Source organism: Myotis myotis, unplaced genomic scaffold (assembly GCF_014108235.1).
Source record: "Myotis myotis isolate mMyoMyo1 unplaced genomic scaffold, mMyoMyo1.p scaffold_m19_p_9, whole genome shotgun sequence".
In the NCBI taxonomy this organism is placed as follows: domain Eukaryota; kingdom Metazoa; phylum Chordata; class Mammalia; order Chiroptera; family Vespertilionidae; genus Myotis; species Myotis myotis.
The window spans coordinates 58,678,245-58,703,311 of record NW_023416401.1 but is presented as its reverse complement, the minus strand read 5'-3'; the positions used below and the strand labels follow the sequence as shown (position 1 = coordinate 58,703,311).

The window sequence follows — 25,067 nt, the reverse complement described above, 5'->3', positions numbered from 1 at the left end:
TTTTCTTTATAGCACTTATCATGATGGTATTTTATATATTTATTAATTTATTTATTTCTACTAGAATTTAGTTTCCATAATAAAAACTCTCTGCCTTGTTCACTGCTTAACTGTAGGGTTGAGGCTGGCACACAACGGTGCTCAGTAAATCTCTGTTGCACAGAAGGATAGATGGAGAGATGGCAGGACTAAAGGATAGAAACACAGGTTGGGGCAAGAACAAATGTAAAAATACACTTATAACAACAACCTCACCAACAATACCAGAAAAGGGGAACCTTGAAAGGAGGGGAGATTCAATTATCAACCCCTGGGGTCTTTGGAGCCAGGAGACTTCAGGTTTGTTTCTCCAACTGTATGAGAAAAATAAACTAGATTTTTTTTTAGTCATGAACCCTTTCTTTGAATGAAATCTCCTGAAACAACCCAATATGTAAAATAGAAATACATGATAGTCAAAAGCAGATTTATTATTCTAGTCTAGTTTCAAAAACAGAACAAGAAAATCATCCAGTGGTTATGAGGAATCCAGAAAAACCTGTCCCAGTAATGCCAACTTCGAGGTAAAGGGCTGACTAGGGCAGCTGAGAAGTGGGATTCGCTGCTTGGTAGGCTTCTTCTCCCTTACCCCATCATGGTTTTCAGCTGAGGAGAATGTTCCTGGCCCTGCTGGGGGTTTCCATGGCCCTGAGCTCATCGTTGTTTTCTGAAATCTTGATTTACCCTGTTTGAGAGAGTAGAATTCCTTCATCAAGTCCTCCACTTCCCACTGCTCTTCCTTCAGCCTCCGGCAACAGTGCAGGGCAGCAGGGTCAATGGGGTGTGCTTCTGTGTTGAAGATGTATCCCCCAGCCCCCAGGATGCACTCCCCATAGGGGGTGATCACTGCATCGAAGGTGGAGCCATTGTTGTGAATAAAGTTGGTTGGGTCAAACAGAAGGTAGAGGTATTTCACAGTCTCGGCCAGGAAGAAAGACTCCATGCGGTTGTCAAGCTTGTGGTCTCGCAGATCTTTGATCTGCCATGAGGGAGAGGAGAGCAAGTCAGAAGAACATCCCAGTGTAGCAGAAAGGGTCAGGGGACCTCGTTAGGAATTCCTGGCCTGCGACTAAGCAGCTGAGGGCCTTTGGGAAAATTATTACCACAACTTCCAACTGGGCTTCCTGCTTCCATTCTTACCCTAAAGCAGTGATGGCGAACTTTTTGAGCTTGGCATGTCAGCTCAAACCCTAACTTAACTCTGGTGCTGTGTCACATATAGAAATTTTTTGATATTTGCAACCATAGTAAAACAAAGACTTACATTTTTGATATTTATTTTATATATTTAAATGCCATTTAACAAAGAAAAATCAACCAAAAAAATGAGTTCGCGTGTCACTTCTGACACCCGTGTCATAGGTTCGCCATCACTGCCCTAAAGTATATTTATATCACAAGTCTTACCTATCACTCATCCACAGAAAACCTCCAGTTGATCCCTCATTTCACAGAGATTAAAAACCAAAGGACAGGGCCTAACAGGTCCTTGGTAGTCTGGCCCCTCCCTCCCTGACCACTCTGTCCCTTGCTCTTTCAAGTCCAGCCACAAGGCCTTTCTGTTCTGTGCATCAGCAAGCACACTCCCAAACCAGGTTCTTTCAGTCTGGAGTACTCTTCCTTCAGACATCCTCATAGCTTGCTCCCTCACTTCTTCCCAGTCTCTGCTCAAATGCTCCCTCTTCAGAAAGGTCTTCCTTGATCCCTACCTGACCTGACAATTCCTATTCCCTTTATCGTACCCTTTTGTGACTATAAACACAGATCTAATCATCCTCTTTAATGACATTGTAAAAACATAGCATCATTTACTTAGCTAATCCTCTTGATGGCATTAGAGTGGCCACCAGGTTTTTGCTATTGTAAACAACTAATCAGGAGTCTTATAAAGAAAATTTCATAATGAGTTTATGCCATAGATGAGTAAGTTTACTTGCTGCAAACATTTATTTCTAGCTTCTCAGAATTCGTAATACATTTTTTAAACAAAAAAAATGTAACTAAAATACGAACTTAATGTACCAAGAATTATTATTCTCTTGTCTGTTTGACAAAGGCCAAGGAGTCAGATGCCTGTTCACATCATTCGCTTTGGAAGACCTCCAAAGGGCTTCATTTTCATGGAAATAAGATGAGCATTCCTAAAAGGCCCCAGTGGGTTTATCCACTTTGGCTTTTCACACGATACAACATATTGGAAACTAAAACATATCCATTGCTTTACTTCCCCCCTAAATATATATGTCTTGTTTTTAAACATATGTATTTATGTTCTACTTATAGAATATAATCACATACAATTTTGAAAAGAGAGTTTTTTTGTTTGTTTTTAATCCCTACCCTAAAAAAACAAAAAAACAAAACATCTGTGGGCTTTTTGGTGAATTTTCTTCCAGACTATTTTCTTACACATCTGGTTTTCAAACATCTGTCATGACTATTTACATCTTGCCTGCTGGGTCCTCTAAGGATATGACATGGCTCTCACTCTTGACCCTTTCAATGCATTCTCCACAGAGATCTCTTTCTAAAATAAAATCGGATTATGTCACTGCTGTGCTGTAAATTCTACCAAGGTTTTCCATTCCAGGCAGAACAAAAGCCGAACTCCTCCCGTGGCTTATACAAAGCCCATCGTGATCCAGGCCCTGCCTACCTCTGGGACACGACCTCTTCCCAATTTCTTCCTTGCTCACTCCAGTCCCGCCACACTGGCCTTCTTTCTGTCTCCCAGATACTCATTCATGGTTTTCCCTATAAAATGTTAGTCCAGGGCTTGGTCTTTCTTTTTCACTATAATCCTCAGCCTAGCACAGTGCCTGGCCCGTGAAAAGACGTTCAATAAATATCTGTAAGACTAGTAAGGCTGTTTCATTAAGGATCCCCAGGTTTAAATATAAGGCTACGGGCCTCTGAATTTCCCTTCTAGAATCCATTTCATAGACCTTTCACAAAACTCACCCTTGCAAGCCTATTCCAATAGCTAAAGAATCTCTGATACAGCCCAGGTCATGGAGTCAAGACTCCAGGAACTAATACTAGTTCCACTTCTACTAACTATGTGACCTTTAGCAAGGCTCTGAGCTTCTGCTCCTCAGTCTCCCCCTCCATAAGATAAAGGACATCTCCATGTACATCTCTAAGGCCCCTTTCCAGCGCTAATATTCCAGAACTCCCAATGTTCCACCCGTAAAGAGGCTCTTTAATAGCAGGGAGACATTTCCCAATTCTTGAAACCATGAAAACACTTACTGTTGCAAATCCACATTCCACCTTGCTGATTTTTTCAATGGACTCCACAGCATCTCTTCCAAGTTCTAAGAGGGTGGGATCCCCCGTAGCACGGTAGAGGTACATGGCACTCTCAATGAGTTCTGCAAAATCCGATGCAAACCCTCCTTAGCCAGTGGCTGATCAAGGAAGATGCGGGCCCACGTAGGGTAGTGAGAGGCTTGTCCCCTCCACACCTTGTCTAGAGGGCCCCCATCAGAAGGAACATGGGAGAACTCACTCAATGCTGAGTTTTCAGAGCCTACTGGCCCCAAAGCCTGAAGCTTAGTAGAGACCAGACAAAGGAAGAAACAGGCAGCCAGTCTCCGGGACAGAGGAAGTGGCAGAGACAGCTGCCTCTCTCCCAGTGTCTGTTCCCTTACTTAGTATCTGTGGCGCCTTCCTTAGTAATAGAATCCCTAATTTCTGCCAAGTACATGGCTGCCAAGACTAACAACCATTCCCAGCAGCCAGGTGTGGGGTTAGGGCTCCTGATACCATAGAGAGCCATAGATAAGGCCAGAACATGAAAGAGAAATATTTCTATCTTAATGAAGCTACTACGTGTTTGTTTGTTTTTTCTGTCATTCATAGCCCAACCTAATCCTAAAACTTAAAGAGTATGAGCTTATCATTATAAGGCCCTTTCTGAGATGGGATGGAATAAAACACAAAGGCCAACATATTCAAGAGCCAATCTTCAATCTAGTGAGGATGCAGCCATCAGTTCACATGCTCAGAACAAGGCAACAGTCTTGCCCTAGTCTATACAACTGGAATTTGATGTTCGCACATGGGCCCCATCTGAAGATAATTATTAACCAACAGGAGTTGGTCCAAATGAGAATATTTATTCTGGAGGAAAGAAAACCCTGGAAAATGTGCTTATTGCTTTCAAATATCTGGAGAGCTATATTATGGAGAATCATATGGAAATATGACTCTGGAGAATCATTATGGAAATGACTTCTAGGGTGGCCCCAGTCGGTGGAAACCACTGTTCGGTAGATTGTTCTACTTCTTTACCTGCCTTTCCTCAGAGAGGAAAGAACTCTCTCCTTCCTACACCAACCTCTCTTCCTGATTATGCCCTTCCCTGTTTCCTCCTTGATCAGCACTTTCCTCTCTTTTGATTTATTACTGCAAACTCTATTTCTTTTCTTTTTCTTTTTTTCAGAGAAAAGATCTCTGCCTATCTCCCCAGTTTTCTCCTCCTTTTCCCTCCTTTACCCCAAAGGCCTCTAGACAATTGCTAATCTAATTGCTCATTTTACGACAGACTGTGTCCACTGGGAGGTGAACACACTATGTGTGTTTAAGGAAAGAAACCAGTGCTGTTCTGGGAAGTCCTCCCGTCTGTTTCTAGCAGCTGGCTGGGTCAGTGCTCCCAGGCCAGCCAATGGTTTTCTCTTCCTCATACATGGGCCTACATTTGCTAGTAATTGCTTTAATTTCCTGTATACGCGGCCAACTCTCTAGAACAGTGGTTCTCAACCTGTGGGTCCCGACCCCTTTGGCAGTCAAAAGACCCTTTCACAGGGGTCGCCTAAGACCATCCTGCATATCAGATACTTACATTATGATTCATAACAGTAGCAACATTACAGTTATGAAGTAGCAACGAAAATAATTTTATGGTTGGGTCACAACATGAGGAACTGTATTTAAAGGGCCAGAAGGTTGAGAACCACTGCTCTATGGCGTCAAAGCAGCCAATTTGCTCTTTCCACCGGCTGTTTTACTCCGTCTTCTGTTCTCTCTCCACAACTCCCATAACAATCCCAATGGGGTAGAGAAGGGTAGAATGGGCAGAAGTCACTAGAAGGCCTGTCCTACGGCTAACAGGCATTCAAGTGGGAAGGTGTGTGAAGTCTAGGACAGTGGTAGGGTAACCTATTCTGGGGTGGGGATGACTGTGTGTGCTGACTAAGCTTCCTTCCTCTGTCCCCCATTCCCTTTTCCTCCTCATGACGTTGAATTTTCCTGCAGTGACTCAGAGAATCAGAGCTGGACAGGAACTTACGAGTTTTATCTAGTGTGCAGTCCCTTCCTTCTCTGCTTCATCTTGATTTCTGAGCTGCAAGTGAGGAGGTGGAAGAATCCAGATGATTCATTCCTACCTAAAGTCCATTCCATTTCTTACTATGGAAGCATAGTGTATCTGACCCACTGACTTGGGAAGTTTGCCTACACTTCTGAAATCTTGATGGCAGGAACTCAAAAGGAGTCAACCTGGCTTTTTCCATCTCACTCACTTGCTCTAGTTTGAAAGATCACTAAGATTTAGTTAGGAGACCTGGATTCCAGTCCTAGCTCCTATACTTACAGCCTTGGGCAATCCATTTCAAACCCCCAGGCCTCAGTCTTCTTATGCAAAAAGATGAGGATAAATAATTCCTAGCAAGAAAACCACCCAGAGCCACTGGAAGAATCAGATGGGGGGCTCTGAGGGGGAAATGGACTTGTGAGGCATGTTAACTTCTAAAGACATGAGGATATGGGGTCCTGAGAGCCAAACCCAATGGCCAGAGAAGCTGCTTACCCGGTCGAAGTGGGTAACCCTCTCGCTTCTCCACTGTGTATCCCTGAGGAATGTTGTAGAATTCTGGGAGCCCCCCAAACTGCTTCCACACAGTGTAGTAGTTAAGGAAGGTCCTCATGGCATTGTCAATGTCCCCGATGAGGCTCTGTAGGAAAGAACTGGTTGTCAGGCAGACAGCTACCAGGTATAAAACCCCACAACCTCAGGGAAAAGAAAAGTAAAAGCTTTAGAGCTAAAAAGGCCTGCAATCAAACCCTGGGCTGGCCATTTACTCACGCCAACCAGATACTTACCTTCTCTGAGCTTAATCTATAAGATACAAAATGTAATATAGCTCATACATTGTGGGGAGGGACAGAGGTTGTACACGAAGTCCCTGACTGCCAGTACGTGCTAACTCAATGCTGGACTCTAACAGTTTTTAAATAGGTAAGTCAGCTATTCGGTTCAAAATCTTAAGAATAGGAAAAAGTCTCAGTCCCACCCTATACCCCAGCATGTAACCGTTTTGTATTAGTTTGTAAACATAAGCAAATATGTATGAGTATATATTATTTCCCCCACATTTAATATAGCTGATTAATTAGACTGTTCTGCAGTTCCCTTTATTCATTTAACAATATATATTGATCTTTTCCACATAAGTACATAAAACCTTCCTCTTCCTATTGCATAGAATTCCATTGCTTGGACCATAATTTAATTAGCTCCTTATGAATAGGCAGTTGGCTTGGTTATAATCTTTTGCTCTATCAATGTTGCAATAAATAACTTTGAACATATGTCACCTCAAACATATGCAAAGTGTATCTGTAAGATAAACTTCCAGAATTAGGATTGCTGGATCAGAGAACATATGCATTTGTAATTTTACTAGCTGTTACTAAGTAGATATTAATAGTCACATAAGCTCACAGAGAAACAGCTGACCTTTTTTAATAAATATTCAGTTTTATATATATATTTAATTGATTTCAGAGAGGAAAGGAGAGGGGGAGAGAAATAGAAACATCAATGATGAGAGAAAAATCATTGATTGACTGCCTCCTGCATGGCCCACACTGGGGATCAAGCCCAAAACCCAGGCCTATGCCCTGACCGGGAATTGAACCATGACCTCCTGGTTCAGAGATCGATGCTAAACCACTGAGTCATGCTGAGTAGGCCAGCTGACCTTCTTGACATCTCCATTGGGTATCACAGGGACAGGACAAACTTGACTTTTCCCAAGCAAGATTCTTGGTTCCCTCACTTTTCCACAAAGTTGTCTTCCTACTCCTGCCTCTTTTCTTTCTAGTTAATGGCACCAGCGTCTACTGAGTTACTCCAGCCAGAAACTTGGTGGTTGACCTTGCCTCCTCCTCATCCCCACCCCACATCCATTCCATCAGCAATTCCTGTCAATTCCATCTCCCAAAACATCAAGATTTTTCTCTTTATCTCTAGAGCCACCACCTGGTCTGGTCACTAGCAGACCAGACTGTGATGACCTCAAAAGCCCCCTCCCACCACTTGTCCTCTTGCCTCTCCAACCCACTGTCCCCAAGACAGCCAGAGTACCTGTCTTACTACACACTCCAGACCTCAGGGCTTCCTACAGAAGCAGCATAGAATTGAGATGACTCACCGTGGTCCTCAAGGCCCTACACAATCTGGGCACTGCTGACCTTCCATCCATTGATCTTTTCCTTCCCCGGAGTATGGCCACATTGCTTTTCTTTGTTTCTGATAAACACCCAACTCTTTCCTGCCTCAGGACCTTCACACAAGAGATTTCCTCCCCCTGAAACATCATTTCCTGCCCCCAATTCTTCAAGTATAGGCTTTAATATCATCACATCTGAGAGGCTTTCTTGTCTAAAGTTGGTCCCCCTCCAATATTCTATTTTAGCCTCTAATTTGTTTCCTTCATTTGCAGTTTATTATTTTATCTATTTATCTGTTTTAAGTTTTTCTTTGTGTCTTGCCCCCATAAACTTCATGAGGGCAGCAGGGCCTAGAACACAGAAGGTATTCAAATATTTGATAAGTAAGCGAATGAACAAATTTAACATCTCTAAGCTTCCTTTCTTCATTTGTGAGACAATACTTAGCTCAGTATGTTGTGATGATTCTGAGTAAAGCGCCTGACACATAAATCTTTTTTTCATACATATTATGTACTACTTACAAATAAGAGAGCCCCCAAAACTCATTAAGAAATACCTTTCCTGCCCTAACCGGTTTGGCTCAGTGGATAGAGCATCAGCCTGCAGACTGAAGGGTCCCAGGTTCGATTCCGGTCAAGGGCATGTACCTTGGTTGCAGGCACATCCCCAGTGTGGGGTGTGCAGGAGGCAGCTGATCGATGTTACTTTCTCATCGATGTTTCTAACTCTCTATCCCTCTCCCTTCCTCTCTGTAAAAAAATCAATAAAATATGTTTTTTAAAAAATAAATAAAATAAAATAAAAAAAAGAAATACCTTTCCAACAAAATTGCTTTTAGGTTTTATAATTATTTATTAAAATATTTTAAGCTATTAATGATATCTTAATCATTTATAAATTAATAATAACTAAATCCAGAAGAAAAGAAATTGAATACTCAGAGCCTATGGTCACAGGGAATTTTTTAATGTTTTTAATTTATATGTACTATATTCAAATTTTGTTACAGAGACATATGATAGAGTATCAATAAAATTTTTCAGCATAAACTATAATAATTAGGATTAAATTCTGTTGGGGCCTAGAGTGGAAATATGAGTTCAAGGAGAAAAGGGAATGGATGGTATACAACTATTCAAACACATAAGATAACAAATATCCAAGGGGCACTTTAGTTTTTCAAAATTCTTCTAGAGGGGCACTTAAGCAATAAAATCTGAGGATCCTAAGAGAACTGGCCAATATTTAATATTATCAACTAGAGGCCTGATGCACAAAACTAATGCATGGGTAGGGTCCCTAGGCCTGGCCGGCGATCAGAGCTGACCGAGGCCTTCCTTCCCTGGCTGCTAGCCAGGGCCTTCCTTCGTTCCGCACCACCCCAAACGGTCAGCACATGTCATAGCGAGCAATCGAATTCCCGATCTCCTGGTCAAACTCCCGAGGGGACACTTTGCATATTAGCCTTTTATATATATATAGGTAAGTTCTCTCTGAGCCTGTTGCCCTATCTGTTTAATAAGAGGGCTGGCTAAAAGTACATAATGGGGGACTAGTTAAATAAACCACAGTCTCCCTATTCAATGGAATATATGCAGCTATTTCAAAAAGGTAAAACTAGCCTTGGCCGTAATGGCACACTGTTGGAGCATCAGCATACACACCAAAAGGTTGAGGGTTTGATTCCCGGTCAAGGGGACATGCCTGGATTGCAGGTTTGGGGGGCAACCAATTGATGTGTCTCTCTCACATTGATGTTTCTCTCCCTTCCCCTCTCTCTAAATATCAATGGGGAAAAATATCATTGGGTGAGGATTAACAACAATAGCAAAAAAAGGTAAAACTAAATATGTGATATCAATAAAGGATGATCTCTAAGATATAACCAGTGAAAAAAGAATATGTATATGTCCTATATATAGAAAGAAAAAAGAGGGATATAAATATTCATATATTTATGGATATGGATTTTTGGAAAGATATACAGAAAACAGATAATAGGGGCTGGATTAGGGAGAGAGTCTGAAGGTGGGGGCTTAAGACTTACTTTACAAGGTATTCCCTATTGCACTTTTCAAATTTACCACTACATCCATGTTATTACCTTTTCTTTAAATTAAAAAAAAAACCCACACTAATTTATAAAAATATTTTGGTACACCTAGGGGGTTGATTAGATGGGCTCTAAAATCCCTTCCAGCTACAGCCGTGACCTGTTTGGCTCAGTGGATAGAGCGTCAGCCTGCGGACTGAAAGGTCCCGGGTTTGATTCCGGTCAAGGGTATGTACCTTGGTTTCGGGCACATCCCCAGTGGGAGGTGTGCAGGAGGCAGCTGATCGATGTTTCTAACTTTCTATCCCTCTTCCTTCCTCTCTGTAAAAAATCAATAAAATATATTTTTTTAAAAATCCCTTCCAGCTACAGGTCTCAGACCGTGTAATAGAAAAACAAAATGATGACAGACACAGCAGTCCCAGATGTTTTCACGCCCTTTCTCAGGCCCACTGTCAAGAATGAGGTTTGACAGAAATGTCCAGTGGAGAAACAGCTGTGGCCAATGTCTGTTACTGCCCAGCCTGGAAGGACACTCTCTACCTTATATTAACAACAATCCACAGCAAACTGGAAGTTAGGTTCTGAAACCTTAAAGCTCCCCTTGGAAAATTTAGTGAGACAGAATCTTAAATCTCTCTTCCATTCCCAAGCCATCCCTCCAAAAAAAAGTACTCAAGCAACTAAACTATCTTCTTTGACTTTTACATCAGCATGAGCTTGCTTTGCCAGTTCCACAGGAAAATGACCACCCTCTCTGATCATTCCTACCTGAAGACCAGGCCAGTAGGCCTCCAAGGACTGGAAGACTGGCATGGACACAGTCCCCTTGTACATCTGCACCCACAGGTACCAGTCATCAAAGCGGGTATAATTCCGAATGGCTTTGTTGTATTCTGCAGTGGAGATGGAATAATGGATATGTCAGTGATTACGGAGACAACAGGCAGCCCTTGGCAACAGAAGCATGGACTTAAACTTTTGAAGAATTATATATGATGGTCTAGCCTCAAAGCAGATTAGGATGTAATGAGGCAGAGAGGAAGAAGCATGGGGTCTAGAGTCAAACTTCCAGGCTCAAATTTTAACTCCAGCTTTACCACTTGCTAGCTGTGACTTTAGGCAAGTTTTTCCCTCTTAAGCCTCAGGCTAATATCTGTAAAGTAGGGAGAGTAATGTTATATACTTCATAGGGTTGTTCAGTCAGTTATTCATCCAACAATATTCACTGAGCACCTTCTATATGCCAGGTACCCAGAGCTGGAAAACAAGACTAAGAAAGCTCTCAGCCATCAGGGAGCTTACATCCTACTGGGAACTTTAACTTATACCTCCCCCTAAATTGTAAATCCATGAGGGCCAGGGCTTTTTTTTTTATTGGTTTCAGAATCCCCAACACTAAGATAGTATATAATATTGATATTGATATATATTAAAGAGAGAGAGAGGAAGGCAGAGGGAGAGAGAAAAAAAGAGAAACATTGATGTAAGAGAGAAACATCAATCAATTGCCTCCCACAGGCACCCGACCAGGAATCGAACCCGACACCTGAGTATGTGCCCTGATCAGGAATTGAATTGGCAACCTTTCAGTGCATGGGACGACACTCAACCAACTGAGCCACATCAGCCAGGGCGATAGTCATAATAAATAAGCATAATACTATCTGAATGAATGAAGCATCAAATACACATGCAAATAAATAAGAATCTCAAATAGTGTTGTAAGGAATAAATAAAATAGTCTATGTTCAGTGCTTGGCACAGTGCTTGACACATCAATGGTACTCAAATATTTGCTGAACAAATTAATGGTAGCTATAGTAACAATTATTAGGTGTCCAACAATTCCTCAATATCATTATTATTAGTGTCTAAGAGCCTGGAAGGTAAAATGTTTGTATTCAACAGGCATTAATCTATGCCCTACCTCATGCAAAGCATTGTGGGAAATGCAAAGATGAATATGGCATGGATGCTGGAACTGTGGATGACAGTTGACTGTAAGAGAGAGGCTGAAGGCCATAAATTCTGAGGAAGGCTTAAGCTACTTCTTGGCAACGTGACATTTAAGTTGGGCCTTGAAGGATAAATAGAATTTTGGCACATGAAGACAGGATAAAAGGTATTCCAGGCAAAGGAAACACATGTGCAATGGCCAAGAAATAAGATCTCCAGGGCCATACACAGAGAACGCAGTACAGTTCAGCTGGCTCTGGGCAAGAAGGTGACAAGAGGTGTAGTGGGCATCGCGTGGACAGTGCACGTCCATGACGGCTTTGAATGCAGACTCAGGTATTCAGGGCTGATTCTCTAGGCACTTGGGGGCAACTGAAGGTTTATAAATAAACCACATGTCAATAGGAGCAATCATGGGGAAAGCCCCCTTATCCTGCCTTTACCTAGGAACATAGCCATGAGCTTCTTATCCTGCAGCAGGATGGCTCCTTTCACCAGGTACTCAAAATAGGAGTCCACACCAGCCCCGATGCCTGCGTCCTGGGCCACCCACTTGCCAGTGAGCACGTCGATGTGGTTGCCAACCTAGGAGAGAGACAGATAGTACCAAGAGAGGGGCCAAAACAAAACAAGCATCTCCCCACATCCCTTACTGCCTAGTGAGATGCAAGGCTGGACCATGGCCAGCTTTCCTCCATATCTGTACAGTGGAGGTGCATGTCATGCATATTTACGAGGACTTAATATCCACAATGAAAAAGAACAATGATTTGGAGGTTTATGCCCTATCTAGAGTGAGTGTGAGCTGGGAGATAAGAACTTGCTGTTCCCACAATCTGTCTCAGATTTCTCAGAACTCTGCATGTGATCACAGTGTCTAAATACACAAGACATACTTTACATATTTCCATAAGACAACTCAGGGAGTACAACCAAGAAACCAGTGGAGTGATTGCTTGTAAGGAGAGGAAAGGGGCAAGATTCAGAGGAGACTTCACAGATATCACTGGGTACCTTTTTTGTATCCTTTGACTTGTACACCATGTGACTCATAAAACCATTTTAAAATAAAATCTAAAACATTTAAATGAAGAAATATGCCGGGGCTCCCCAGTAGCCCCTGAACGACAGATGAACAGATTACTCAGACACAATCTGACTGTGCAAGAGAGAGTTAAGGGGCCCCTGGCTTTAGTAGCCAGAGCAGCCTCTATTGCCTGCCTCATTAGGCCTTTATTGGAATTTTTATTTTTAGATACAATCAGTAGGGTGAGTAATCTTGGGAGGACACATGTTTACATTGTCCTCTAGGCAAGGGCATCCAGGGATTAAGCATAACGATTCCAGTAAACACCCGGGGGTCTGCATATGCACAGGCTTGTTTGGAAAGGTTAAGGAATAATAAGGGGCACTGCCTTTGACACTCCCTTAAGCCTCCCCTAAGTTGGAATTCTGATAAACAGGGCAGGCGGCCTTCCACACACTTCCATTTTATCAGAATGTCCTCCTTACAACTTTCCAACCAAGTCTCTTGTGCTCCCCAACAGAAGTATATTGTCCATATAACTTAGACCCTGATGGAGATTGATAATTCATCTGTTACTCAATCTAAGAGACTACTAACTGCTGTGTTAGTTTGGGTCTCCCAGAGAATAGACCTTCAGCAAGGAAGACTGAAAGTAGTTGATTTTGAAGGTGAGTCCCTGAAAACACCAGTAGAGGAAGGGGAAAGGGAGGTAGGGAAGGGACACAGCCCATAAAGGGTGTGTCATCAGGCAAGCTACCACCATGGGAACTGGAGCTCAATCCCAAGAGGAAGCTCTGAGAGTCAATATAGAGCAGGAGTCTCAGCATTATTTCACCTGAAGGGTGGAGAATTGGGGTGATTATCCACAAATTCCCATCAGTATTAGTCACTGATTGAGAATTGCTCCAGGGTTAGTATGAAGTCCTGGTTCTTCCTGTCGTAAACAGTAGGATCCAGACACCAGAAAAAGCTGGTAAGCAAAGAGACACAGATGATGGTGGTTGGAAGACAGGTCAGCGTACATGAAAATGGAAAGGGCTGAGAGGATATGAGCAGGGCACCCAGAATCCACTATGGTTCCAGGACTACACAAAAAACTGCCCATGTTGGACTTAACAGTTCCTATAGGTTTTCAGTAGGGCATCTTCTTAAGGGATTTTCAAGGATTCCTCACCAGAGTTTCACTTTTCTTTTTTAAAAAAAATATATTGTTATTGATTTCAGAGAGGAAGGGAAAAGGAAAGAGAGATAGAAACATCAATGATGAGAGAGAATCATTGATCGGCTGCCTCTGGCATCCCCCCACTGGGGATCAAGCCCACAACCCGAGCATGTGCCCTGACTGGGAATCGAACTATGACCTCCTGTTTCATAGGTTGATGCTCAACCACTGAGCCATGCTGGCTGGGCAAGTTTCACTTTTCAAGCTTAGAACTAGACTTTGCATAAAAGTGCGCCTCTACCTGAATCACTTTCAGTCAATAGTCTTTATAAGTTACAACAACTCAGCAAAGGAGATATTAATACATCATCATCACTGCTGAAGCAACTGAGGATCAGACAGGTTAAGTGACTTGCTCAGGGCCACACAGTTTTGATGAAGCAAGGTCTGGGCTCAAACCAAGTTCTGACTAAAGCTAATGCTATTTCCTGGACAGCTTTGGCTCAATTACTGTAAGTTTCACTGGCTTATCCAGTTTAGGAGCTGAAACTGACCTTAGAGATCAACTGGCCCAAGTGTGTTAAGTTTCCATGGGTTAATAGGTATTAGATAGGAAAGGGAAGCTCTGGGGTCATATGGTTTGGTAAATGTTGAGTTAAGCAAAGTTAATAGATTTATTTATCATAGGATTTAATAACCTTTAACCTGCTCATGTTCATTATGACTCTCCAAAAAAAAATACTATATATAGAATTCCCAAACTTAATTGACTGGTAATCATTTTTTCATGGAATAACCATTCATAATCTCTCAGACCTGACAATCTAAGGTCACCAAATGAATCAGGGGCATAAAGCATATAACCCACTCCTTAGCAACTGGAAAAATTCAAAGTCATTGTTTAACACACAGCCCCTTTCCCCACGGAGTATGTTCTCTCATGCTCTCTTTCCCTCTGTGCCAGAATATGAATTGGATGCTTAGTCTACTTTCAGTGTCATGAGCCTGAGTCCTGGTCCACTCCTGAGGTCACCTCAAGTTGCCTTTGGCTGGATTGCAACTTGTTGCTCAGAGCCCTGACCCTTGCAAGCAGGGGCCAAGGTGGTGACTTGACTCAGACAGGAAGGGTGCAGCCAACCTACCAGCCCAATATCCGACCGGCTCTCCCAGAGACGCATCAGGGCCACTCTGGCCACGTCTTCAAACACAGGATCACCAGTGAGGCTGCTCAGGGTGGCGAATTCCACAATGAAGGTCCCGATCCCTGCCGTACAGGTGACAGGGGTCTCTCCCGGGTTCACACCATGAAGCAGGTTCACTGTTCCATATGGCATGCCGGTGGGAGTCTGAAAGGCTGAACAATCACAAAATTATGACCCCAGTCAGGAGCAGAGAGGTAGGGATGGTTGGATACAGCCCTGAAGCCTGAGGCCTTGGCCAGCACGTCCCTCTTTATTTCCTGGGCGACCTACTAGAGACTGAGCCAGAGAAGGAAACATGTCACTGGAGGACCCTTAGTGGCGGCCTAAGCCAGATGCTGGCAAACACTGCTCCACATGACCCTCGGGCTCTCGCCCGTGATGAGGAGGAAAGCAGGGGCTGCCCCTCTAGGTTGTCACACGCCACACATGCTCACTTTAGATACAGCAGCACTATTTGTACTTATTTTACACTTTGCCTTCAGAGGCCAGGCAGGCAACTTAGTGTGAAGCAGGCACAGCTTAGGCCATGGGGAGTGGGGGGGCTTGTGGCACCCTAAAGAGCATGCCCCATTAGAAGCCACTGAGATACTTTTTAATTTTTTCTTTCAGTTTTATTGAGATATGGTTGACATACAGCATTGTATAATTTTAAGGTATATAGCATAACTTGACTTACATATATTGTGAAATAATCACCACAATAAGATTAGTTAAGCCCAGCCGGTGAGGCTCAGTGGTTGACATCAACCTATAGACCAGGAGGTCATGGTTCGATTCCCGGTCAGGGCATGTACCCGGGTTGCAGGCTTGATCCCTAGTGTGGGGCAGGCAGGAGGCAGCCGATCTAGGATTCTCTCTCATCATTGATATTTCTCTCCCTCTCCCTTCTTCTCTGAAATAAATAAAAATATATTAAAAATAAATAAATAAATAAATGTGCTCTAAAATCACCTGGACTCATGTGAAATTTAAAAAAAAAAAAAAAAAAAAAGATTACTTAACCTCCATGATCTCATATAAATACAAAAAGAAAAAAAATTTTGTTTTTTCCTTGTGATGAGAATTTTTAGGATCTACTCTCTTAGCAACTTACAAATACATCATAGAGCAGTGTTAACTGTTGTCATCATGTTGTATATTACATCCCCAATTCTTATTTATCTTGTAACTGGAAGTTTGTATCTTCTGATTCTCCTCCTATACTTTTTAAACACTATTTTGAGCAAATGAAACATATCTGCAGATCTAAACACAGGAGCCAATTTAAGATCCTAACTTTACATAAAGAGTTTACGGGCCAAATTATTTTTTTTAATGGACATAAACCACTAAACTGATGAGGTGGTCCAACCCTCAATTTACAGGTAGGAAAAGTCATGCTTGCAAAGAAGTGACTCAAAGGTCACACACAGAGAGCCAAACAGAGCTGGAATGGGAATGTTTGCCATGGTCCCATTCCCTGTCCCTCTCCCCACAAGCCCTATGCTCTGCCCGCCCCATCCTAGTACTTTCCAATTTAAGGCAAGGAACAAGACAGGCAGCCAGAGGCAGAGATTTCCTCTCCGGACCAAAAGGTCAAACAACCCAGAGCAACCTGTGCGTCACCAAAACATTAACAAAGTCGTTAAAACTTCCAAGAACTACAAGGTTCAGCAACTTTGCTGTAGACGAGAAACTGGCCATCTGACAGGCACAGTGGCAAGCAAGGAGAATGAGAGCAAGAAGAGCTTCAAGGAATATTTCAGAAAAATCAGGCAATGTGAAACACAGGGGGAGTGACAAAATCCTATTTCATGACCTGAATGGTAGATACACTGGTACTTGTTCCAATATGTACTTTTCAATATGGATATTTCCCAATACAAAATTTTCTTAAATGACATACAAGTGAAGGGAGCAACCAGGCAGAGTTTCCTCTAGGGATGAGTCACACTGGACATGATGTTTGTAAGGAGACACTCAGGCCATCAGTCGACCTGAGCCCAGATCACTCACTCTCCTCAGCTCTTCCCTGGGGATGAGAGGCAAGTACTGTGTGAAAGGGAGAAGTGAGATGGCTAAGAGGCTGGTGAGAAGCACAGTGTGATGTGTTTGGATATGACTAGCCCTAAGCCTCCGCCACACCCTGAAGGGAACACAGTGTCCGGCTGACGCTGCCGAGGCCAGCTACTGCCCTGCCAAACAAACACACTGAGGCTTGGCTTGCAGCCCTGCACACAGCTTAGCTAAAAACAAGTCCCTCTCATTCCACGCACTTTCTCCTTTCTGACCCTGCTTCATGCCTCCCCAAAACCCAATGTCCCTAAACAATGAATGGGTTAACAATGAGACCAAGGAAGAAATCAAAAGGTACCTTGAAACAAATGAAAACGAGAACACAACCCTAATCTATGGGACATAGTGAAAGCAGTCCTAAGAGGGAAATTCATAGCATTACAAGTCTATCTCAAGAAACAAGAAAAATCTCAAATAAACAATCTAACTTCACACTTATAGGAACGTGAAAAAGAACAACCAACAAAGCCCAAAGTAAAAGAAAGGGAATAAACAGAATACTGTCTATAAAAACAGCACAAAAGATCAATGAGCCTGGCCAGTGTTGCTCAGTGGTTGAGTGTTGACCTATGAGCCAGAAGGTCTTTGATTCCTGGTCAGGGCACATTCCCGGGTTGCAGGCTCGATTCCCAGTGGGGAGTGTGCAGGAGGCAGTCGATTAATGATTCTCTCTCATCATTGATGTTTCTATCTCTCTCTCCCATTCCCTTCCTCAAGAAAAATAGTATTATGCTAAGCTAAATAAGCCAGTCATAGAAAGATAAGTAACACATGATCTCACTTATATGTGGAATCTAATGAAAAAAATAAATTGATGAACAAAATAGATCCAGAGACATAGAAGCGTGGAATATACTGACAAATTTCAGAGGGAAGGTGGGGGTGAGGGTGGGGTGTGGGAAGTGATTAACCAGGGAACTTACATGCATAGCCCATGGACACAGACAATAGTGAAGGCCTGGGAGAGGTGTGTGTGGGGTGGAGGGGGTCAAGGGGGGGGGGGGTGAGAAACAAACAAAGGTAACATCTGTAATACTTTCAACACTAAAGATTTTAAAATAAATAAATAAATGATAAAAAGATATATATTTTTAAAGTTTAAACAAAGATCAATGAAACCAAGAGCTGGTTTCTTTGGAAAGATAAACAAGTTTGACAAAGCTTTAACGAGACTCATCAAGGGGAGAGGAGAGAGGGGGAGTCCGGGGAGAAATCAACCGAAAGATTTGTATGCATGCATATAAGCATAACCCATGGACACAGTCAGTGAGGGGGGGTGAGGGCTTATGCGGGAGGGGGGGAAGGGTGGGAACAAGCAGGGAGAGGTCAATGGGGGAAAAAGGATTCATATGTAATACTTTAAGCAATGAAGAATTTTAAAAAAATAGAACCAAAATAAAATCAGAAGTGAAGAATAATTGCCATCAAAGAAATACAAAGAATTGTAAAAAAAATATATATTGCAAACAAACATATGCCAACAAACTGGATAATCTGGATAAAATGGATAAATTTCTAGAAACATAACATCTTCCAAAACAGAATCAGGAAGAATCAGAGACTCTGAATAGACAGGTTACAACTAATGAAACTGAAGCAGTAATAAAAAAATTCCAACAAACAATAGTCCTAAACCAGATGGTTTCACAGTTGAATTTTACAATCAAAGAAGAACCTATCCTCCTCAAACTATTCAAGAGGAGGGAAAACTCCCACGTTCATTATAAGGCCACTATTATCCTAATTCCAAAATCTGATAAAGACACTACAAAGAAAGAAAATTATAGGCTAATATCTCTGATGAACATAAATGCTAAAATCCTCAACAAAATATCAGCAAACCAGATCCAGTAATACATTAAAAGGCCATGAACCATGATGAAATGGGATTTATTCCAGGGATGCAAGGTTGGTACAATATCTACAAATCAATAAATGTGATACACCACATAAACAAAATGAAGAATAAAAACCATATAATCATATCAATAGAGGCAGAAAAAAACATTTTATAAAATCCAGCACCCATTTATAATTAAAAAAAAACCCCACTCTCAACAATGTGGGAATAAAGGGAACACAAACCTCAATGTAATAAAGACCATGTATGACAAATCCATAGGCAACATCATACTCAATGGGCAAAAACTAAGTGTTTTCCTTAAGATTGGGAACAAGACAGGGATGTCCACTTTCAGCACTCTTATTCAACATAATACGGGAAGTCCTAGCAGCAGCAATCAGAAAGAAGAAGAAATAAAAGGCATCCAAATTGGAAAGGAAGAAGTAAAACCGTCATTATTTGCAGATGACATGATACTGTGTATATAGAGAAACCTAAAGATTCTACCTAAAAACTATTAGAACTGATAAATGATTTCAGTAAAGTAGCAGGATATAGAATAAGTACCCAGAAATCACAACAACCCAAATGACATACAAAAGAAGGTTGCATTTGTATACACCAATAATGAAACTATCAGAAAGGGAAAGTAAGAAAACAATTACAATTGCATTTAAAAAAAGTTCCTAGGAAAAAATTTAACCAAGGATGTAAAAGATCTGTACTCAGAAAACACGAAAGAAACTAAAGAAGATGCAAATAAGTGGAAGCATATACCACTTTCATGGATAGAAAGAATTACTATCATTAAAATGTCCATACTACCCAAAGCAATCTATAGATTCAATGCATTCCCTATCAATATATCAATGGCATTCATCACAACACTAGAATAAATATTCCAAAAATTTATGTGGAACCACAAAATACCCTGAGTAGCCACAGTGATCTTGAGAAAGAAAAACAAAGTTGGAAAAATCATGCTACCTGATATAAAACTATACTACAAGGCCACAGTAATCAAAACAGTATGGTACTGGCATAAAAAGATATATATATATGGAACAGAACAGAGAGCCCCAAAATAAACCCATGCCTTTATGGTCAATTAGTATTTGACAAAGGTGGAAGGAACATACAATGTGTCAAAGACAGTCTATCAATAAATTATCAATAAATGGTGTTGGGAAAATTAGATACATGCAAAAAAAAAAAAATGAAACTAGACCACCTTCTTACACCATACACAAGAATAAATTCAAAATGTATGAAAGACTAAATGTTAGACTTGAAACCATAAAAATCCTAGAAGAAAACATAGGCAATAAAATCTTAGACATTTCTCAAAGCAATATTTTTTCTGATATATCTCCTCAGGCAAGGAAAACAAACAAACAAACAAAATAAACAAATGGGACTACATCAAACTAAAAAGTTTTTGCACAGCAAAGGAAATCATCAACAAAATGAAAAAACAACCCACTGAATGGGAGAATACATTCGCCAATGATACATCTGATAATGGCCAGCATGGCCATTCTCATTTCCAACAAGGGAAGCAGTACCCAGTGGACTTCCTCCCTCCCCATGTCAGTGTGGGTCTTACCTGGGAGGAGTTTTCGGGCTGCCTCCTCGGCCATACTCAGGAGAGGTCCAGCGCAGGGCCATCCGGCCTCCACTTCCACCCCAGCCTTCTTCGATAGCAGGTGAGCAGACAGAAGTCCTCCTACCACTACCGATGGCACAAAAAGTAAATGTCAGAGTCCCAAGGACCAGTGTTTCCCTTGTGCAAATTAAACCTAAACACTCTCACTGGTGACTCACTGGGAAGGGGCTAGAGCCATCTCTGAAAGACGAGTTCCTTAATCCCACATATTGGTACAGGGTTAAGTTTACAGAGTTTTGTTCTCTTGGTGGGCCACAAAAGACAATGGCTATCTGGTGTTTTTTTTTTTTTTTTTTTTTTTTTTTTTTTTTTTAATTAAATCTTTATTGTTCAGATTATTACATTTGTTCCTCTTTTTTTCCCCCCCATAACTCCCCTCCTCCCAGTTCCCGCCCCACCCTCCGCCCTCACTCCCCACCCACTGTCCTCATCCATAGGTGCACGATTTTTGTCCAGTCTCTTCCCGCATCTCCCACACCCCTTTCCCCCGCAGGAATAGTCAGTCCATTCCCTTTCTATGTCCCTGATTCTATTATAATCAACAGTTCATTCTGTTCATCAGATTATTTATTCACTTGATTCTTAGATTCACTTGTTGATAGATGCATATTTGTTGTTCATAATTTGTATCTTTACCTTTTTCTTCCTCTTCCTCTTCTTAAAGGATACCTTTCAGCATTTCATACAATCCTGGTTTGGTGGTGATGAACTCCTTTAGCTTTTCCTTATCTGTGAAGCTCTTTATCTGACCTTCAATTCTGAAGGATAGCTTTGCTGGATAAAGTAATCTTGGTTGTAGGTTCTTGGTATTCATCACTTTGAATATTTCTTGCCACTCCCTTCTGGCCTGCAAAGTTTCTGTTGAGAAATCAGCTGACAGTCGTATGGGTATTCCCTTGTAGGTAACTGAGTTTCTTTCTCTTGCTGTTTTTAAGATTCTCTCTTTATCTTTTGCTCTTGGCATTTTAATGATGATGTGTCTTGGTGTGGTCCTCTTTGGATTCCTTTTGTTTGGGGTTCTCCGCGCTTCTTGGACCTGTAAGTCCATTTCTTTCACCAGGTGGGGGAAGTTTTCTGTCATTATTTCTTCAAATAGGTTTTCAATATCTTGCTCTCTCTCATCTTCTGGCACCCCTATAATTCTGATGTTGGTACGCTTGAAGCTGTCCCAGAGGCTCCTTACACTATCCTCGCATTTTTGGATTCTTTTTTCATTTTGCTTTTCCGGTTGGGTGTTTTTTGCTTCCTCGCATTTCAAATCATTGACTTGATTCTTGCGCTCCTCTGGTCTGCTGTCGGGAGTCTGTATAATATTCGTTATTTCAGTCCGTGTATGCTTAATTTCTAGTTGGTTCCCCAATATAAGATCGAGGGTCTTATTAGTTTTCTTGTAGATCTCATTAAGTTTATCGGCGGCTTCTAAACAGTTCTTGAGAGACCTTAAAAGTGTGGTTCTGAACTCTATATCTTCCATTGACAATTTTGTCCTGTTTCTTTGTCTCCGCATTTTTTATGCTTCCTTGGTGTACCCCCTAGTGGTCTTTGTTCGCAGTCTTATAGTTAAATCTTGATTGTTGTAGCTAATTCCAGGGAGGGTTTGACCTCCAGGCCAAGTGGCTATGAGAATCAGCTGTGTCAGCAGTGAGAGAACTTCTGTCCTCTAGGGAGGTGCTAATCTAGCCTTTGCCTGAGGCTATCCGGCAAATGCCTGTGTGCAGGGCTTGGGCGGGGCGGGTCGCACAGGATCAACAGGGTGGGCCGGAGAGAGCAGTTATGGCGGCTCTCAGTCCTGTCCCCAGGGGCTCTGCCTCTCTGAGTCCCAGCACCCGCTGCAAAGCTCGGAGAGAAAGCTGCACTCGCTCTGACCGAAGCCAGACAGTCCCGCTGCTCCCGTTTGAGTCTGGGTCCCTAAAGACTCGCCCGGATCTGGAGCTCAGAGTCTGCGACTCCCTCCCGATTGAAAACGACAACCACGCCCTCCGCCGCCAGCCCACTCCGCGCACTCCACACCTCAGAATTTGACTTCAGCACTGTGCCTCCTCTGAGTGTCCGTATGCGTTTCTCTTTCCTCCTAGTTGTAGGACTTCCACTCAGCCAGCGTTCCTGTGGTTCTGGGTGATGTCCCTTCCGTTTTTTGGTTTCACTTTTGAAGTAGTTGTTCAAAGCAGCAAACTCCGGCGTTAACCTATGCCGCCATCTTGGTTCTCCACCTCTCTGGTGTTTTTTTAGTACCTACTGTTTACCAAACACTAGGTACTACTGTCCCCTCTTTAGATGAAGATACTGAGGGTAAGAGAAGCAAAGAGACTTTCCCTGGAAAATCTAGTAGGTGGTAGGGCCAGGTCTGTCTGACTCCACTTGGTTGCTCTGTCTCCCAATCCCCCACCAAGACCTAAAGGGGGAGAGGGGGCGAGTAGTATCAATTTATCTATATCAATTTATAACATAACATTTTAGGACCTATAAGAAGACACAAACATTCTGTATTTGATATGGCTAGATAGGTAGCCTAAATGGCTCAGTGACAAAACCTGGTGACCTTGAGCTTCAGTTTTTCCCCTCTTCTGGTAGAGGGGGAGTAAAAGACAAAGAATTGAACTACCCAAAGTGGAGAGGGTGATAAAAGTTGGGATCTGAAAGAATTATATACTCTGTGTAAGGAAAAAGTAGAAGTAAACTCTGCACACCTCCCATAGTGTATGTACAGTAAGGAAAAGTTCATGCCTCAACTCTTGATGCCAAGTAAAAGAAAAAAATATTTCTCCTAAGAATTAGTAACTACAAGCTGGTACTCACTAAGTTTTGTAGCCTGAATTCATACTAACCAGGTAGTCTAGAAAACTTCAAATCTTTGGCATAAAGTGGTGTTTGGAAGATAGTACCTCCAGCTACATGGCCGGAGTGAACAACTGTATCTGGAAGAACCCACCATCACCCAGGCCTCAAAGAATCCCACAGGTGAAATCTAGGGAATGAGTATACATTTTAAAAAGTACATAAATCACAAAACATACAAAGAAACGAAGTGTTATGAGTAAGAGTTAGCAGAAATGACAGTAGAACAAGACTTACCAACACTTCAGATAATGGAATTATCAGACACAGAATATAAAATTGTTGTGTGTAGTACAGGGTTGGGCCAAAGGAGATTTACAGTGTGAGTATGTGAAACAAAGAGTTACTCTGGTATTATTATTTATTAATTATTGTATTATTTTCCATGTAAAAAACTGTAAGCCTACTTTTGCCCCACCTTGCATGTTTAAAGAAATAAAAGAAAGGTTGGAACATATGAAAAAGTAGCAGAAATTATAAAAATGAGCAATCCTATTTATAAAAGAACTAAGTAGAATTCCTAAAAATGAAAAAACATAATAATTGAAGTTTAAAATCACATAGATAGGTTTAATAGCAGATATGATATATCTGAAGAATTAGCGGACATAAAGACAAACTCACAAAAATTATCCAAAAAGCAACATGAAGAGACAAAATGACTTTTAAAAAGTACAGAAGGGATTTAGAGGATACAGTAAGAAGGTATATATACCTGGTTGGAGTTCTAAAAAGAGAAGAGAGACAATCTTCGAGGAGAAAAATAGTTACGAACTTTATAAAATTAATGAATGACACCAATTCTCAGATCCAGGAATCTCAAGCAAGATAATAAAAAGAAATCCACATTGCTCAGCCAATGTGGCACCTATGAACCAGGAGGTCATGGTTGATCCCCAGTCAGGGCACATGCCCAGGTTGCAGACTCAATCCCCAGTGGAGGGTGTGCAGGAGGCAGCCGATCAATGATTCTCTCTCATCACTGATGTTTCTACTAGTATCTCTCTCCCTCTAATTTCCTCTCTCTGAAATCAATACAAATATATATATATTTTTAAAGAGCCCTAGCTGGTTTAGCTCAGTGGATAGAGTGTTGGCCCTTGGACTGAAGAATCCAGAGTTCGATTACAGTCAAGGGCATGTATATCAGTTGCAGGTTCAATACCTGGCCCCGCTCAGGGGTGTGTGCGAAAGGCAACCAATTGATGTGTCTCTCTCACATCGATGTTTCTTGCTCTGTCTCTCTCCCTCCCTTCCACTCTCTCTAAAAAATCAATGAAAAAATATTAACAAACAAACCCCCCACAAGAAATCTACATTTATACATATCACAGTAAAATTACAGAACACCAAAGGAAAAAAAATATCTCAAAAGCAGTCAGAGTCCACGTAAACATGATTGTTAAAGCTCAGGGACGAGTACATCTAGTTCATTATACTATTTTCTCTACTTTTATGTATGTTTGAAAATTCCCATAATAAAAATTATTTAAAAGGGGCTGCCAGCATAAATAAAACCAGTTATCTATAATGACATAATAATTAGATTGGAAAATTACTTTTTAACAATGGCAATGGAACCAGAAGACAAAATTTTCTTCAAGGTGCTAACAGAAAATAACTATCAACCTAGAACCATATGTCCTACAAAAATACCTCCAAAGGCCAAACAAATGCAGTGAGAAAGACAGCGCTGTACAAACAAAAGCTGAGAAAGTTTTCCAAGAATACACCCACACACCCAGCTGCTGTAGCTCAGTGGTTG

The 25,067-nt window shown here is 41.7% G+C and overlaps 1 protein-coding gene across 2 annotated transcripts in view; it reads right to left on the bottom strand.

Annotated features, from left to right (window-relative positions):
• Positions 1-449: 449 nt before the first annotated feature.
• Positions 450-25,067, bottom strand: part of LOC118663539 (ER degradation-enhancing alpha-mannosidase-like protein 2) — a 99,363-nt gene continuing 74,745 nt past the window's right edge. For both annotated transcript variants that reach the window (XM_036323257.1, XM_036323256.1), the window contains exons 5-11: positions 20,408-20,533; positions 14,844-15,055; positions 11,956-12,097; positions 10,325-10,449; positions 5,852-5,996; positions 3,292-3,413; positions 450-1,018 (exon numbers count right to left, since the gene is read on the bottom strand). In XM_036323257.1, coding sequence (XP_036179150.1) covers positions 518-1,018; positions 3,292-3,413; positions 5,852-5,996; positions 10,325-10,449; positions 11,956-12,097; positions 14,844-15,055; positions 20,408-20,533 — 1,373 coding nt within the window. In that variant the 3' untranslated portion in view covers positions 450-517. The remainder of the gene's footprint in view (positions 1,019-3,291; positions 3,414-5,851; positions 5,997-10,324; positions 10,450-11,955; positions 12,098-14,843; positions 15,056-20,407; positions 20,534-25,067) is intronic.